This window comes from Psittacula echo (genome assembly GCF_963264785.1).
Source record: "Psittacula echo genome assembly, chromosome: 12".
Lineage (NCBI taxonomy): Eukaryota > Metazoa > Chordata > Aves > Psittaciformes > Psittacidae > Psittacula > Psittacula echo.
The window spans coordinates 1,027,397-1,046,789 of NC_137747.1; the positions used below are offsets into that span (position 1 = coordinate 1,027,397).

Here is a 19,393-nt window from a genome sequence, read left to right on the forward strand (position 1 = left end):
GGGCTCCATTACTGTATGTGTTACACTCACTGAGTTAAGTCACTGCCTTAAAAAGTTGACAGTATTCCACAAAGATGTGTATGTACCAGACAGCAGGAGGAAGGGGGGAGGCAAGAGAGCAGGACAATGTGATAGCATCAACCAGCCGTGTGCACAGGCTGATGGTTTCAATCCAGGTAAAAGTTGCTGGTTTTATAACTCTTCTATAGTAACTCCCCCTCGCATTTCTAGTGCATTCACTCTCTTTGCTGCCAGCTGGAAAAAGTGACCCGGGGCTCTCTGCACACGAACATACGTGCCTACGTGCGTGCATGTATCATCATCGCAGTCTAAATAATTCAGTGCTGCTGGTTTTGTCCTGGGCAGTCTCTCCCCATCCGTACTTATTCAAAAAATAAGCTGGAAAAGGAGGAAAGCAGCCTGCCTGCGTCCGCCTGTTCGTGCAGACTGAGGGCAGACTCGCATCTCGCCACTCTGGGAATTTGGGCCCCTTCCTTATACATAAACCACCCTCCCTCCTGGGGTGTCTTCTTAACTAAGTTGGAGTTCATTTAAGCACTTGGGACCAGCTCAGCCTCTCCCCCAAGCCTGAGCAGCCTCCACAAACATCCTGCAAAGCAACCTGATCAGATGTTCCTCCTCTAGGCAGTTACACGGATTTTCTCTCCCAAGCGGTTTGGAGCGGGCGAGCGAGAGCGCTTGGGTTTTCCAGCCTGCTCCTCCCACCAGAGACAACCTCCCGCTGCCTCTCCGCCGAGCAGCACTGCGCACACGGCTCCGCCGCGGCGTGCGGGACGCGGGCACAGCGCACCGCTCCCGCTGCCGCCGCCGCTGGGGGAAACGCCTCGGGCCGCCGCCGCTCCGTCCATGGGCCGGGGCCGTTAGGCAGCCCCCGCCGCCGGGCCATGCGCGGGCTGCGCCGCCTCCGCGGGGGCTGCCGGCCGCCGCAGTGAGCGCGGGGCCGCGCCGTCCGTCCGCGCCCGCTCCGCGCATGCTGGTGGGGCGCGTCCCGCGGCGGGGCAGCCCCGCGCCCCCCGCGCCGCCCCTCCTCAGCCGCCGCCGAGCCGCGATGCCGGCGGCGGGGCGAGGGCAGCCCGCCTCCTGGCTGCTGGTGCTGGGCGCCGCCGCGCCCGCCCTCTGGCTGCGCTGCGTCCTCGCCGACTTCACGGTGGACAACGAGGTGCACTCCAGCTTCATCCACCGGCGGCTGCGCGGCCCCGAGCGCCGCGAGATGCAGCGGGAGATCCTCTCCATCCTCGGCCTGCCGCACCGCCCGCGGCCCCACCTCCACGGCAAGCACAACTCGGCCCCCATGTTCATGCTGGACCTTTACAATGCTATGTCCGTGGAGGAGGGAGCAGCGGGGGCCGCCGCTGAGGAGGGCGAGGGCTTCTCTTACCCCTACAAGCCCATCTTCAGCACCCAGGGCCCCCCCCTGGCGAGCCTGCAGGACAGCAACTTCCTCACTGAGGCTGACATGGTCATGAGCTTCGTCAACTTGGGTGAGTGCCTGCCTGCTGGACACGGGGTGATGGGTGGGGAACCATGCTATGGGAGACTGGAGCAGGGCCCTGGCCACCAAGGGGAGGGCAGGGGCTGGTGGCCCTGGCAGGGAGCTCTTACTGCATTGGGCTGGATGGGTGGCAGCCCACTTGGGCAAGGAAGGGCAGGTAGCAGCCCTTGGAGGTGGTAGCAAACGGCACCAGCGTGAAGAGGGCTGGCTCCAGCTCCCCACCACAGCATTTGGACAGCCACAAGCTCTCCATCCCACACACCAACACACTTCAATTTGTTGTCTTCTCCCTTTGATAGTTTCTTGCCGCACCTCAGGAATTGGATTTGCAGGTAGGAGTTGAGCAGAGCTATCCTGCATCCTGCACAGCCAGGGAGGACATGACACCCAGGCAGGACCATGGGTCCCAGTATGGCCCCCGTCTGGGATGCATGGTCACCAGGGCTGCCTAGATGGATAGTTCCCTGCAGCATCCCAGCACCATGTTCCTTTGGTGGAAGGGGCTGAGCTGCTTGCACATATTTTCCTAACTGCTTGAAAGGGATTCCACGGTGAATCCTTATTTACTCCTGCAGCTTTTTCTGTTGACCCCAGTTTATGCAGCTAACTTGCCTCTTTTCACAAGCACATGTGGATGGGTTTATGCAAATGATACCAAAGTTGGCATGCTTTGTATGCAGCTCGCTAGGCCTTTCTAATTGGATGCCACGGCCCAATCTGATTTCCATTTCCTTGCTGTAGATTGCACACCCGTGTGGACTGACTTGGCTGGATTTGAGTAAAACATTGTCAGGATGAGCATTCTATTTTAAATATATAATTATAGACCTGGTTCACTCTAGCCATTTTTAGACCTCCTCATGTGCAGCTCTGAAACCACCACACGTACAGATTGGGTGACTGCAAGTTCAAGAGAGAATCTTAATAGTATTTCCAAAACAAGATCAACTCAAACTTTGTTCCAAACAAAGGGGCATTCAGAGAGCAAGAGGAGCCCATATCTGTCATATAACCCACGAGGGATCATCCCCATTGCCAATAAATCCATTGACACCTTTATGGATGTCCCTGTTCTGGACACTTCCACTGTCCGGAACTACAGAGGCAACAAAGATTAAATCACCACCTAAATCACCACCTCTCTAATCCCAGCACTTTAACTAACTTGAAAAGACCAGTAGCTGTAAAGGCGCTGTGACACTCGTTAATAATTGTCAGACACGGTAGCCATCCCGGCACAATTCTTGCATGATAGGGAAACATGGGACGCTGTGGGAGATCTCTAGTTTGCATGAGCTGCACCTCCTTACTAAGGACCGTCAGCTTCACCATGGGAAGCTCTGAATTACATCTGGCCTGGGGGCTGCTGCGCTCCTTGAGAGCACTGGTGCTTTCCATTTGGAATTACAGTGTTTGTCTAATCGCTGCTAGATACTTAAGCTGATCAGCAATGGTACATTTAAAATCAAATATTTGAGCAGCCAAAAGTACCAATGGAAGTCAAATATTTGACTTTAGAGATAAGAGTGATCTTGCTAACATTGTTCTCTGTGGTTCTTGGGTCCTACACGGTGTACAGCCAGAGTGCAGGGAGAGTCCTGAACAGAAGACAAAGGCTCATGAAATAACGATAGCAAAATTCACACTTCTCTTTCCATTTCGGCATAGAGGAGAGAACCTTTATGAAACATGTAAGTATCTAACTGAAGGGAGTTTAGCCCTGGGGAAGGAACTCTGCTCCATGGATGTAGTTATTTACTGCACAACTTGCATCAGTGAAACGGCAGTGCTCCCATCCCATGCTTCCTCTGTGAGGAAAAGTCACCTTTGCAGCCCATGGAAGTTTTACAGGAAAGGAGTTCAGGTCCCTGATTATTTTGAGTACAAAGGAGTGGAATCGATCCATGAACTGTAAAATAAAAATTACATTTTGGATGTGTCTGTTTCTATGTGAGAACTTTTTATTGAGCAGGTTTTACCTGTCTAAGCTCTGTGTAATCAATAATCGACATCCCAACGTGATGGGATGACTGTAGTGGATATATTCATTCATTTCGACCTGCTGGGTTTTGTAGTCAGCTTAGAAATTCAGAAGTGTTCTTTATGTGAAATATCATGTAATTGAATTGCTGTCAGCATGGTCAATGAATAGTAAGAGCACAGGCAAAATCCAGCAGTTTTAGGAGGACAGGTGGAATTATTATCAGGAAGGCACATTTTGGGAATTTATCTGTGCTGTTTTGTTCCCTTGTCAGCTGTGCATGCCAGGACGAGTTTAAAAAGGACACAGATCTATAATAGCTTTCTTCATCACTGTGCACACCTTTCATCCCATTATAGTCATTGGTCTTTCATCTTTATAGGACAAAGACAGGCTTGTTTATGTACATTCTAATGAATTAGACCAGCCACTCACTCCCATATATAGTCAAATACAACACCTGCTTTGAAATATACAGTTTTCTATGACATTCAGGGAAAATTAGAAGATCTGTTGTAGAACTGATATTTTTTTGGAGACTTTCTACAATGATCCCTTTTAAAGCAGAGCTGAATTCCTAAATGTAGACTGTACTAAACTGTGTCCTACTTTTGTAAGAGATACTCTGTGAGCATTGCATTTCACAGGTAGGCTTTTATTACTGTACTAGAGCTGTCACAATGAGGAAGTGTCGCAGCATAATAAAGCTTCATCTTAGAATGGAGGAAGTAAAAGTGAGTAAAGAAATGATACTTTTAAATTTCCATAAACAAAACATGTTAATTGCAGGCTTCCAAATGCTAATCTACAAACCCACTTCTTTTTCTTTTTTATTTTATTCATATTCTTTGTCTATTGATTTTACGACTTTATAGGAGAATATGAATAATAGTGTTTACACTGCAAGATTTACTGGGTTATGTAGTAAAAAATCCCCAACAACACCCCCCCCACAGTGATTCCTATGGAGATACTGTGTATATTTGTTCCAGAGAATTTATACTGGGTATTGGTAGGGAGGAACCTGAATACAGGTGCTCCGTTTCAGGGCTGTGTTGCATGGAGCTTTGTATTAAGCATGTAATGTTACTGTAAAATGTCAACAATTAATTAGATTTAGATTTATGACCAGTTAATTCACAGGCTGCATTTTGTCTTAGCTTACACCTGTGCTAAGTTGGTTGGGGAATGGATTTGTGTCAAGAATGAAGTTACATGTAAATTAGAAGAGAATTTAGCCACAGTTGTCTAAGTTAGTCAGTTAATTACTGGCTAATTTGATAAAATTTATTACTATAATTTCAGTATTTGGAATTTCCTTCCAGATCCTGTCCAAAGCACAGTTTACAAATGGATCCATTTTAGGAACTGAAAAAACGCAATGCATTTTTTGAACAAGTTGAAATTCAAGTTTATAAACAGCAACTAAGGAGTAAACATCCTCTAGATTACTTAGAGGCTCTCTTCTAAAAATAATTGAGTTGTTCTTATGCGGGTAATCTTGCCTTGGTAAACAGACTTGCTGAGGATGTTTCTTGAGAGAGTGATATGCAATTTGTTAATTTGTCTCGTGGTTGATTATAAAATGAACAACATTGTTTAATCCTGGCAAAAAATAAGGGGGGGGAATTAGTCATTCTTGGAGCACATGAAAGTGGCTTTTGTTAATGTAAATCAAGAAACTGAAGAGCCCCCAAGTTTCCTTTTATTTCATACCATCTGGCTATCCTTTTTGTTGACAAGTGTTTGGCATAGAGAACCATCTCTTTGCCCTTTAATAACAGGCTTTAACACTGTAGGGTATTAGAAAAAGATTCTATAACAGTTAAAAAATTTCCTTCGGGGAATACTTTATAAAGTGAGCACGGGCTGCAGGCATTTGCAGCTGTAACCTGGCTTGTGTTAAAATTTGGAAGGGGCTGCCTCGCATTCCAGCTCACTACAGGCCTTCATTGGTGTACAGCCAAAGGTTAATATAGATGTCACACAGTTTTTCTTTGGAGAGCCTCAGATATAAGAGTACGCGTACAGCTGTGTTTTTAGTAACCCTTTCATAATCACTTCTTTTAAACCTCATTTTCCTGCTTATATAAATCAAAGATTTTCAAGGATATTTGACCTGGATTTGAACTTATTTGATCTTCACGTATTTCCCACTTGAAACAAAGCAGATTAAATGTTAGCCCTGGATGCCTGGTCACGATCACATGGTTTGTCCATACATTAGGCCAAACCCTCGGCTTTTTTTCCCTCTCTCCTCCACCTCACACTGTTATAAGCTCTCAAGCCTGAACAGGTACATCCTGTAATTGTTTTGGATATGCATGGATGTATGCAACACTTAGTGGTATAAGATCAGCTAAAGTAGAAAGCTTGAAGCAAACGAAAGGTATGCAGTGCACTGACCATGCAGCAAGTAACCAGCAGCTATTCCTTGACAGTACAGAGCTAATCTAGAGAGAAATTGATTCATTTCCTAATTTTCAGGTGCAGCATGACAGAACGGAACAGGAATTATTTATTTCTGCCACACAGGTCTGGTGAGAGCAGAGAATGGAGCATCCCAGATGTCCTCATGCAAGGACAAAGGCTCTGTGTGGTGGATTTATCCCAGAGCAGGGTCTTTCCTCTATTCCCACGCAGCCTGTCCTGGGGAGGTGAAGCCCCCTCCCGGAATTGTAGTTTAAAAGCCAAAACACAACAGCTTGTAAAGTGCTTTGAAGGAGACAAGCCTTGATGGCCAGACCTTGTGATGCTGGTAACGGGAGTTAGGCACAAGTGAAGCGTACAGGACCTGCTCCCATCCGGGCGCTGCTTGCCGTGGTTTTGCTTGAGACTGAGTGTGTGTGTGTGTGCATCCCCCCCCCGAACCCCCCCCCCCGGCACTCCTGCTGCAAAGGATGTTTAATGGCCTAAGGGCAGGCAGCATGAAACCAGGAGTTAGGTTTTCATCTGTAAATAAGCTTGAAACAGGTTTTTGGGTAAGGGGGATAGATGGGTGAGAGGAGGTTACACAAGTGGTTGGAAACATTAATTAAAATACAGATTATAACTATTAAAGCCTAGTCACAGCTGTTGACAGGCTCCTTTTAAATAGGACACTGCAATGTTTTAGTTTAATACATTCTGGCAGTGTCACCGGGGTTAAGGCTAATACTGGGATGTGTGGATCCTGTCATGTTATTGTCAGGAGGAATGCAGGGATTAGGTTTAAAAGTGGCGGTGGGTGAGTGGTGCAGCTGTGTACACTTATTATAAAAGATTTAAGTCCCACTGGTAAAATCAATATATTAAATTGCAAAAGCCTCTGTTTTTAATTAGTTTAAATCAAATATACTGTTAGTGCCGTTATGGCTTCTATCCTTGAACCAAGTGAGGAAATGCTAATATTTATATGGAAACTGTTAATTTCTTGTTAAAATGATAACACATTTAGTTTTATGCCTCTAAATTGTTCTAACTGGATGAATACCACTGAGAAGTTGCAACGATGTTGGAAGTCATCTGAGCAAGAACACAAGTAAGCCAATTTTGATAGCATGGCAGATATACAGACTACCTGTTGATACACGGCATTAAGAGACCATGATATTTTAAGCCCTTTTTCAGTGGTACAGTCCTTCTCTCTGGGGCATTCATCAAAATACTTAGGTGAATTAACTATGTATTATATATATATATAAAAAATATATGCTAGTATATGTATATATTCTCTAGAGGGAAGGAACTTGAAATGAGTGAGCTGTTTAAATTAGTAGCAGGATGATTTTCATTCTCCAACTGTTCCAAGTAAACGCGACTACTCACGAGGACTAACCACATGGATAAAGTTCCACGCGTGGATGTGTTTGGAAAATGGAAACCCAAGAGAAAGTTCTTGGCTTGATCGTCGTTGGTGTAAATTGTCACATTTCTACTGAAGCTGGCCCTGTGGTCTCATTTATACAACCATACATCCAAAGTAATTCCCATAAACTCCCTCTTGATTTACAATAGCACAATTGAGAACAGAATTGGGCCAAAGAAATGCCCCTATGTTGAAATTATGAGCATTCAGTAGTAGAAGTGCTAGAGCTTAACACAGTTTTCTCCCCTAACCTTTGAATTGTTTTTGAGGGAGGCTTCCTTTGCTGCAAATAATCAAAACATGAACTAGCTCCTATTAGTCACTCCTTGTCATTATTAGCCCAATCCACGTTGTTGAACTACAGCTGAATTCCCATCTTTGCAACAAACAGAATTTAACAAATAATGTTTGACAAAAATATGAATCTGATATTTCTTAATACAAGGCATATTTCATATGGAGAAACTTCAGTGGTGAAAGATTCCTGGTATCAAAATATCTGAATCACAGTACAAATAAACAGCGTGTTGTAAAGACTGCAGGGCCAAATTCCATGCTGGAGTGATTCCACTGAAGTCAGTGGAGTTGTGCCAGCAGATAAACTGCCATCTGGATTTTTTGGTGTATATGTGAAAACCAGAAGTGTTTAAGGTTTTGTCAGTAAACATCTTTGCTATGAAAAAAATCACAGGTAACAAAGTTTAAACTGACTGTAATTCAGATATCTCTCTTGGAAATCCTTATTTTGTTGATGAAAACTATAGTTTGCTGAGGCCCTTTTTATTTGAGTATATGTTCTACAATTCCATTATTTCTACCTAAATTTACCTGATTTACAGCAGGTAACGTGAGAGCCATTCTTGGGTGCAAGCCTCACAGTGCCGTGCCTTGCACTTTCTTTTACGCGTTTGTGTTATCTACATCTTGAAGTCAGCGAAAATCCTTTAGTGATCCAGATTGAGTGGATTGAATTAATGGCAACTCTGAGACTACAAGTTTTAGTGTAATGGCTTTATTGTTTCGGAACTAAGATGCTTGCAATCCAGTTCCTGTGCAAACATGTTTAACGTGTGTTAATGTGTTTCCAAACCAGACCCTCTCCGCAAAATTCTGCTTTTCATTAATTGACATCAGTAGCATGGTACAGTATTTCAAAGCACTGGCCAAATATAAACTGTGTTTCTAATTTCCTTACTTTCCTGTGTTTGGAATGCCAATGTTAATTTGTTCCCATGGAAGAGTGAGAGCTGCCAACCACAGTTTTATATAAATGGCTTTACAGTGCAGGGCTGCCAACATTAAATGATACTTATGAATTTTCATGACATTTTGTATTTAATGCTTGTGTGTGTATGTGTGAGAGAAATAGAGATATATGGGATGCTGAACAGCACAAGCATTGATGATCAAGGCAAACGTTTGACGAAATTTATCCTTTGAGCATCTGTTACTTCATGTTTCTTCTCATTTAAGGTTTTTAAATTGTCTATCAGATATTACATAGCATATTTCTTGTGCTTAGGAAAAAACCTATTTTGCAGTCAGTTTTGTTGCTAACTGTCCAAACAGTTCTCCCCACCTAGTAATTCTAGTTATTTATTAATAGATGAGCAGAAGGGCTTTTGTTTGTGTTGTTATTCTGATCATTATGAACTAGATTGTAAGAATGTGGTATTACTCAGCATGATAAAATGCAAAAGTAAGAAAAAAGCAGCCACAACTAAGGAATAAGGGAATGAAGAGATTTTGATTAAATTGCCAACAGATACTTTTTTCTTTAAAAGGAGTAGCTACATAAAATAATTTGCTTTCTTTAAGTCAAGCATAATCATAGTTTCTTTAGTAGAGTGTATTGTCTTTGTATATGAAACAAATGTTCCCTTTAAACAAATCTGTTTGATGATGGTGAAAACAAGGTCTGTTTATGGATCTCTCCTTTTATTCCTGGAGGATATTCAAAACACAAACTGTTCACGTTTCGGTAGATTCCTCTTAATGAGTGCTATGGTTTATCTCTCTATTTTCCCATTTTATTGGAACAGGTGCCGTGTCTGCCATCTGTGCCAGCCCTGTGCTATACCAACAAACAAAGTGCTGTTTTGGTTCACTGGGTTTAGAAGTCTCCTGAGAGTAAAGAAATGAAAGAGAAAGAATTTAGAAAGTGTCTAGTGAAGGAAGGGCACTTCACGTAATGTGCTTTGTCACTCAAGGCTTCCCGTAAATTACCTTAAACTATTTCTAAACTGCTTAAAAAATTTTCTCCTTAGAGTATTAAGTTTCCGTTGCATCTCGGAGGTCCCACGCTATTCTTTATCATCTTTATCCCTCTGCGGTAGCTTCCAAGTGCGACTCTTTTGTTGTCACACTGAATTAAATTCTACAAGAGCAAAAATTCTCTTTTTTTCCTTGCCTGAAAATAGAATTGTAAATTTCCAGTCTCGCACTGTTTCTGATTCCGCCTCATTTAAAAGATTCTGCAAATACTGCAAACAGCCATCCGAGTTTAAACAAGATTATGTTGTAATTAGACAGACAAACTCATAATTATTTAAGGACTAAACCACCACTACCAACCCTTTCAGGTTCATTTTGACAGTGTTTATCCAGTGTATCTGGAAAGGCTTACAATTAAAGTGTCTGAAGGGTGGGGATGAGATTTTTCAGCATGCAGTCAGTGCTATCGGGTCCACCTGGCCTGGGAAACTATGCAGGCTTTGTAGTAGAGCAAATCCTTTAACTTAGATCTTCATGGCAAGCTCTTAAAAGCTACTTTCCTTTTGAAAAAGAAAAGGGGAGGAGGAGAGGGAAGGCACCACTTCCCCTTAAATAATAATTAAAACAAGCAAATGCCTTCTTAGGCTCTTTACGATGAGGGAACACTATTGCACTGATGGGGCCGATGATCCCGCAGTGCACCATAGAATCGTAGAATAATAGTTAGGGTTGGAAAGGACCTTAAGATCATCTGGTCATTTCATAAAGTTGTGCCTATTGTGCACAACTGCTTTTCAAATGAGCAGAAAGCTTCCTGTCATCGGCCTGCAGCTCCCAGTGCTCAGTTCCACCCTGGCACAAACACCCTGGTGTCACCGTGCCATATGCTCAGCTGGAGCAGCCTGGCACCAGGCCACCCAGCAGTGAAGTCACCCGCTGAGGGGCTGGCACAGCGTCTGCACCAGGTGTGGGGGGCTGTAAATCAGGTTGAGCTTTGACTCTGTTACTACAGCCACTGGGTCAAATCCTGTCTTCAGGCACCTCGTTTCGCTGGCACCAGTGGGGCTGCCTCCGTCCTCCGATCTTACCAATTGTTCTTCCCACAGCACAGGGGCAGTAAAACTTTTTAAAAGAGACCAGAAGAACCCTGGGAGAACTACTAAAAAATGCTCATAAAATAATACAGCATCAGTAGTGGGGAGTTGTAATTCCAATGGAGAGACAAGCTTCTTACCAAGTAAGGATTAGGAACAGGGCTGGTAGTATTTCACTGCTTGTGTATCTGAAACACCCGTTGACTTTAATGAGCCCTTCAGCACCCCAAGGGAATGTAAATGCAGCTTTATCATTTAAATGGAAGATTAAAAATTACTGTAATTTAGAAATTCTGAATTCTGGTGCTTACAACTTAGTAGGTTTTAAAAACTATCCTTTTTTTTAACAGTTTATTTATATCAACCAAGTATTTATAATGCCATGAATGATAATCATTGACAACTAACAGGAATCAATCCCTAATCATATCTCTTTTCTCCGCACATGTCCAATGCTAGCAAGCTGCTCCTTCCCTGATTCTCAAGGTTAAAACTCACTGCTTCTATTGCTAAAAATATTCTGAACATTTTAATCTTGGTACTTTCATTTGTTTATTACTGTGCAGTCATTATAATCCCACAGGGACTTTTCAGATGTTAATAAAGAGTACCGCACATCACTTTTCCTGAAGCTTGTGTGGCACTATAAACATCATGCTGAGTTTAAGTTCCCCTTTCTGGCCATATCCTTACAAAATCCAGCATTTGTTAAGAGAAAGGAGGGGATATTTTTCCCCCTTCTTTTTAGCAAAAAGAAAAGGGAAAAAAAAGAAGTAACTTTAGCCTCACAATCTGCTGGCTACATAAAGCAGTTGAGGCAGGGAAAAACCAGAACTGCTAGAGATTGGTTGTTTCCTTTTGGAGGAAACAATAAATGTGCCCACTTGTATTTTAACAACATTACTACTGGGCCCCCTAATTACACAAATATACTTGTAATAAACTGCAGAAGAGCTGAGAAAGAATCATTCTGCACAGATCTTTCTCTTCGGCTCAAAAAGAAGCTTTTGAGTAACCACTTTCCTAAATCTTGGCCCAAATCTGAAGATGAAGATATTTCAGCACTGTGTGATGAATCATTTGTCTCCTGAGGCAGGTGAAAAGGAGAAGCAAATCAGACATGTGGTGTAAAACTTCTGCCATTGGTGTGAATGCAACTTTGACCTCTGAATACAATAGTTCTTGCAACTCGGTGGCATGCATTATAATCAAATTACAAGAATACTAGACTCCACATCCACAGACATCTCTAAGTGTTACACGACATTACGTTACCTGACACAGGGAATACAGAAGTACCTGGAAGAATCCAGAATGATGCAGAAAAATGTTCAAGCAACCCACAAATACTGTTTTAGAAAACAGTACCTGTCATTTTGCTCATTAGTCCACGACTGTGAGATGAGAGCTATTTCACTGAAAATATCACAGAGTAGGGGAAGAATCCAAGTCAGCCTGCCTATAACATGCTGAAAGCCTTTCCTCCCCATGTTAGCAGTTGTAGTCCAACAAGAGAATAGTGACTGATAGGCAGTACAGACCGAGATGGAGAGGAACCATGTGTGTTCCTGCTCTTGAGAGACACTGTCCTCAGCTCCATACTCTCATTTCTGAGCTATTTTTAACAGTTGCACGCAGCAGGACGTGCACTGTGTTCCCTCCACTCAGACCAGACCGATGTGAGGACATGAGGGTGTATTACAACAGCTCATCTTTTACCCCAGAACTGCAATTGCAAAATTGCGTTTGAAGACACAAAACCCAAAACAAAACAGAAAATGCTGTTGTTAGGGGCTGACTCAGGAGGCCTGGATGGCCCAACCCTAGCGAGAGGCTCAGTGTTGGGAATCCAGCCCTATGATCCACAATGTGGTATGCAGGGTAGGTGCAGCTGATGTCACCGATGGGCTTATCTCGTACCAAGAGAAAAATTCCTCTGGTATAATAGGGATCATGGGCGGGAATTAAACTGAAAAGAAAGCAGCTCCTCACCTTCAGGTGCTCTTACGCCTGGGGCTGTGGCCACCAACATTTGAAGCGCAAAGGGGACACATGCACACACTCTATACATGCATATATATAAATATATAAGTATATAAATATTCTTCCCTGTGAGGGTGCTGAGGCGCTGGCCCAGGGTGCCCAGAGAAGCTGTGGCTGCCCCATCCCTGGCAGTGTTCAAGGCCAGGTTGGACACAGGGGCTTGGAGCAGCCTGCTCTAGTGGAAGGTGTCCCTGCCTGTGACAGGGGGCTGGAAGTGGATGAGCTTTCAGGTCCCTTCCAACCCAAACCACTCTGGGATTCTTCTTGATGACATTTCTGAAATAACAGTTTAAACTTGCCATCACTCTTAAGACACTGGCATTTTATGTCTACCTCAGGAATATATGTGGATATCATGAACTTAGAGATCTTAACTATTCATAGTTCTCAGGCCCATATACCGAGTTATTACAGGAATAAACAGTCCCCTACCTGTTTCTCAATAAAAATAAAAGTGTTGCATAGCAAACATTCCTAGAAAGCAAAAAGATCTTATGCATAAGCTATGAGTCCCATCACAGGCAAAGGTCAGAGAGAGAGGATGCGCAGTGGTTGGCAGTGATGGTCATTTCTGGGCAATGACCTCCACTCCGATTCCTGTGTCTAAGACCCAGGAGGCTGTGCTCAGTGCCCCACCTGATCCCAGCTGTTTGGGCAGCACAGAGGAAACATGATAAGCTCGAGGGCAAATGAGAAACAGGTCACAAAGTCACACTTCCACGAGGAAGGGCACTCTGGAGTATCCTGTTAAGCAGAAATTGAGGTCTGTAATCACTATTGTCCAAAATGTTTCCTCCCATCCCTTCAAACACTCTATTTCTATGTAAAAACCGTGTTAATATCACTGGACCTCCCACATGCAGGCCACCTGAAACACACATGATAGGTGGAGCAGCCTGGATGCGAAAGGAGCTCTGCTCTTGCAGGGATTTGCCCTCCAGGGCAGGCAGACCTTTCCTCTGAATAGTTTGTTGCCCCCTGATCTCCCTACACTTGCCTGACCAAGAAAGGTGCAGATGTTATTGCACAGACAAGCTCAAAGGTCCAGCCGATCGTGGCCTTATGGCGCAGCTTGGAGTGTATACATTCCAAGCTGAAATTCTGTCGATTCCAATCAAAGGCTGAGATTCTTATCTGATGGTCACATGTATGATATCGACCAGGTATTTTGTAATATCCCACAGGTTACTTTCTCAACCAGACCATAATCTGGGATTTCAGCTGGGAAATCCAGCGAGTCATACCTGGATCCAGCATTCAAACCTGGAAAACTGGTTCTTCAGTTATTTTCCTTTTATCACAGTAACCACAAAAAAGGCTCGATTCCCTGTGCCTGCGACTCCTGCTGTGTTCCTCCCAGACACGCTGTGCAGGTGTAGACCCACACTCTGCAATATTTGGGGAGATGCTGGTATTGTTGTGGCAATACAATATTAAAGGAGGATTAATTAGATTTATGGTATTTATTTGGGCAGCTGTTCAGTAGATGAAAGAAAGTCTAATGCAAATGAAATGAATAAGCCTTAAGAGGCAAATGTGCAGTCACTTCTCCACCTGCATCCCTTAGCACGGCCGGTGCAGAAACGGACACATTCCTTTGACAAAAATGAGGCATTTGAAGATTCCATCAGCTGCACTTTCTCTTTCAAGTGTTGCCAATAGATGTACAATATATACATGTGCTTTTAAAAGACTTTTATTTTGAACTCAAGATGTGAATCTATGGCATTAAGGAAAGCAGAACAATCCTTTATTTAGCTGCACCTGCACCTTAATGCCTAATGAGTTTAGTCTGATGGAATCCAGACCTCAGGAAGGATTATAAATTCTCATTTGATTTCATTTACTTCTAAAATACCTTAAACCAGCTGTACCAGTCCAGAATCCAGTCCTTCTTTCTATATCAGTTTTACAAATGTTGTTGAATCTTTTGCTGTATTAAGTAACTTTAAGCTATATAATAATACCGCAGTAGTAATAAGGAACAGAAGGCAACTTGAAAAACTCATGTAGTGGAAGATAATTAACAGCTTGAAAAGCATCAGTTTATGAGCACAGCTTTCATAAAGTTCTTCATGCTATGATTCTATGCACTAGAAGCAAGGTTAGAAAAAAATAGGAGCTAAGTTGGTAGGCAGTATGCAGTATCCTGTCAGTGTAAGGCAGGAGTCTGGCCTTGCCGGTGGGAATGAACACCCCCTCCAGGGCATTAGTGGTACAGTTAGCCGTTTCTGTCTGTTTTGTATAAACACATCAAGAGACGCTTGGGCAGAGACCTCCCCAAGATGACTGACACAGGTTGTTTATTGTGAACAATATCTAACTTATCAAATACATTTGAAGCCGCCTTAGTTTGCCCCAGTTTAGTTACTGGAATTCAAGAGCATAATCTGATGCCATCGCATCTCTGCATGGTCAAACCGTAGCATCAAAGAGTTACTGTATTAAGATCTGTTTTTTCTTTGCATGTCCGCTGCACATGCCTTCTTGCAGATCAAGCTGCCTGTGCACCCTTCCACACTACCAGTTGCTACTGGGCTGTCTTCCTTTACCTGTGGTTATGTTAGCACTGGCTAAAATCACTTGAGGGAGATTTTCTTGCCTTCCTTCTGATCTGGTATTTGGTCCAAGCTGAAGAAGAACTGGTTCACACTTGGAAGCTTTCAAGAATGACCTGGATCCTCTTATTCCAAAGTCTGCATTTCATCCCAAAGAGCCCATTTTAGGTTTCCTGTAGCAGTCTCTCACACTGCCCCTTATCTTCCCTGGCTGAATACACATTATTTTTGAGCAGATCTGTTCAGCCACTTGTCTCCCCTTCCTTGGGCCTGGGGATGTGTTTCCATCTGCTCAGTGCTGTGTGTACAACCAGACAGGGCAGACTGCTGGTTTTTGCATCAGTGAGTTTTTGAGAGGCCTCCAGCAGGTTGCAGGAAACATCTTGGGCCCCATTTGTCTGCTGGTTGGACTGGGGGATTATTTTTCTCCATGAACCATATTGTCACTAACTTTTTCCTCTCTTTGTGCTCTGTAGCCTCCTCCCCCTGGAGGTGCCCATCACCCTGCTTTCTCCTCTAGACCAGTACTGCCCTTCTCTGTGCTGTGCTGCGCTGCCACATTGGTCTCCTCATCCATTCATTCTGATCCTCATCCGTGATTCCTCCCCCTCCTCCCCAGGCTGCCACTATCTCCTTGACCCTTGGATGCCCTGGCAAAATGTGTTACTCGACGTTCACACCTAACTCGGGCACAGCTTCCCTGTCAAGTTGGCCTCATCACCAGATACAACTCACTGATTTCAGAGTGCCAGGAAAGCAGCCTTCATGTCCCCTGAATTACAAAAAGAGAGAGCAGTGTAACGTAGCAGTCATCTCTGTCCAAAGAGGGAAAGGAAAAACATATTCCCGCATCTTCACATACCTCCTACAGCTGCAGCCAGAGGATTTAGGGTTTAGGGGATGTGTTAGCAACATGCCTCTGCTCTTAGGCTGTGTTCTTCCATGCTATCCATTACAGTGCAGGGAAAAGAATGCAAGAGTAATGATCAGTTTCTCCCTGTCATTTTGCTCACTCCTCAGTTTGACTACAGGGACATTCCTAGAGGAGGGTGTAGGGAAGAGCTGAGATTGCCTTTGGTGGGGCAGGAAGCTTTGCAGCTGCCTTAGCCTGCTCTGTGCAGCCCATGGTGCCCTTGGGGAGCTATATGAGTTCCTGGCTTGGAGCTGCTGTCCAGGGGCACCCCCATCTTTCAGATACACAGGGACATGCAACAGCGCCAATCTGTCGAGGGTAAATACCAGCCTCAGTTAACCCAGCTCCTGGTGAAAGCATGGGACATTTTGTGATGGCCACAATGCTGGCAAGTTGGGAGGACATAGGAGGAGCCAAGGTTTGCAGCATCACCACATCCTCAGCTTGCTTCCCTGTCTTGCTGGAAAAATGCCACCCCAAGGAGCTGGGAAAGGAAGACTGCTGGGGGCAAATGCCCAGGTCAGCACTGCCCTGGGCCCCCCCTTCCTGGTGAAAAGGGGCAGAGAAACGAGATCTGAGAGGTTGATGGGGGATATTTCCTTATATTGGATTCCTGGAGGATGCAGGTAGAAAGAGAGGGAGTCTGTCTAAAGAAACCGCTTCATGGAACTCCCATTTATTAACAGCAATCATAAGTGCATTACAGCAGCTACAGATGGATTGCAGCACCATGTGCTGCTGTGTTTCACATGCTAAGGCTACGAATAAGGTATTCTGAAGAAACATAGCTCTTCCCTGCTTATTTAACTTTGCTTTCCCCAGATGCACATACAGACACTGCAAACTCAGCATCAGGATTCACGCCACGACCAGTCTGTTTACTATTAGGAGAGTTTCATGTTCACAGAGCAGTCCCACGTGTAAATTTTTCACAATACTTTTCAGCTAGTCTGGCTCTGATTTCAGCAGAGAAACCACAGCGTAAATGGGTACCAGTCAGGGTGCACTCGGAAAAGGAAATGGATTACCTGTGCATAACCTGCTTAGATATTTCGTGGATGTTCTTTAAGGAGAAATAGGGTTTTTTTACCATCCAGTATTGCCTTAAAGTGCCTGCAAAGAAATCGTGGCAGGGGAATATCTCCAGATGCAGGAGGCAGCATGCACGCTTCTCCCTGTCCTTTCCCTCCCAATTATTATGTTTCCCTTTTGCCATCTCTCATCCTAAGGAATTTTAACTTAAAAGTCTCCTGGGTGACACATGGGGCAAGAGGATGTGGTGACTTGCAGCATCCTCTCATCCCCACACTGCATTCTTTGGCAGCATGGATTGCAGGGAAGCAGGTGGCTCCCCATCGCTCTCCAAAGCCCTGCCTGAAACGGGTGCGACATTAACCCTAACGCTGGAAGAACATCAGAAAGTGCCCAGGCTTTTTGTTAGAGAAATACCCATTTCTGTCCTTGCTAGCTGAAGTTTAACTTGGTCAGGAAGAAATTGCTGCTGCTTCGGAGATAATTAAACCCATCTTCCCTCAGCCCGCTGTTTGTACACGCACAATGATACCATTGTTCAGAGTCATGCAACACATATGCTGACATTAAAGTGTTTAATCTTGTAGTACAGTATTCCATTATTTTTTGGACATCTGTACATGATAGAAAGGGTACGTATTAAGGGATTTGTTGACAAAGAAATGGCTAATGCTGATACATGTGTGGACTGAAAGGATCTTTCCAAGTTGTGTTCAGCAGCAGGGAGAGTGCTCCTTCCCAGGCCCGAAGCCTGGCACAGATGTGATATGCACTGTTGCTATTACCACTTTTCAATTTATAACAAGGAGTCAGTGTTTAGAAGAATTTTGGAAGCTCCCTGCTGGGTTTGTGGCTAGGTGGTCTTGCTGGCAACACCACCTTCATGCTGAAAGCTGAAAAAATGAAGTGATGCTAAAGGAGGAATATTAACTCCAGAGGGCTTTCTTCCTTTCCCCTTTCGCAGCAGAAATGTTTAGCCCAGATTGCTTTGCAGAGCGAGCACTAAAGAATTTTGAACACCCCTGTTTCTAACTTCTGGGGTTGCAGTCAGGATTTATGGAGTCTGGTTTTCATCTAATTTGAAATTAATGCATTAGTCCTGGTTTCTGCCCATGGATGGGGCAGGACTTTGCCCTGCTGCACACTGAATTTACCATGCAAGAAATAGCTTCTCACCTTCACCTCCCTTCACCTGGCTGTAAAATGGGTACATGAGCACTGAACATCTTGGTGCAGGTACCCTTCTGCTGAGCTCTGCTTTGGCTCAGAGCAGCCCCTTCTGCACAGGGCAGATGGGGACAACACTGGTTATGGGATGCATTAATGACTTATAGAAAAAACAGACTATTTTTTGAGTCAGCTTACCTCGCAGACCAAAATCAGGGGTACATTTGTTTTTCCTTAGGTTTCTCCAAAAACCTGCAGTAAGTTTTAGATGAGTTGGAAAGCTCCAACCATCCCATGTAAAGAATCCCTCCAAATACTGTTTTTATCACTCTTAAAAAAATAATCCCATCATACAGCCCAGGACATTTGCTCTACTCCATTTATAGGTCTCCCAATTTATACTCTTTTAACTGTTTCTTCAAATATTTCTGTAACAGCTGCTTTAGCTGCCTAACGTCAGCAAGTAAATCTTGTAGCTGAGAGGATGGAGCAAGTGAAAACCAATTACAGAACTTCTCATTCTCAAATTCTTGCCATTATAAATTTCCTGCCACTGCCCCTGTAACTATTGCTGTTAAGCCCAGTGACGAGGGAAACGTGTGGCCTGGCACGACGTTATGGCAGTCTTTATTATACTCCCCCTTTTCTCAGAAAAATATAAGGAACGACCTTGCACTTCTTGCTCAATAGGGAATCCCACTGAGCCCAGTAGACTCTGCTGCACAAACTGCTGGATCCTTCCCATAATCGGTTTCCTCCATCTCGACCCTCACTAACATAAGGAGAAAAGGCCTGTATTTTATAAGTGAAATGGTGTTACCCACCAATTTAGAGACAAAGAAGTGCAATTTATAGAGGGAATACTTAATGCCCATCAATTAGAATCCCATCAAGAGGTCTCCAATTTGGCATCCTGAAAGTTTACGACACAGTTTCAGAACCTTCTCAAGCCCTGACACCAGGAGGTGGCCCTGCCCTCCCCTGTCCTATGCAGGGAGGTCCCGGGTCCTCCTCCTGCCACTGCTGCTCTT

General features: G+C 44.2%; 1 protein-coding gene across 1 annotated transcript in view; it reads left to right on the plus strand.

The window, feature by feature from the left end:
- Window positions 1–991: 991 nt before the first annotated feature.
- The window catches only part of BMP7 (bone morphogenetic protein 7), a gene marked incomplete at its 5' end in the record, with an annotated part of 44,947 nt that continues 26,545 nt past the window's right edge, over window positions 992–19,393 (plus strand). Inside the window, one exon of the mRNA XM_080628023.1 lies at window positions 992–1,502. Coding sequence (XP_080484149.1) covers window positions 992–1,502 — 511 coding nt within the window. The remainder of the gene's footprint in view (window positions 1,503–19,393) is intronic.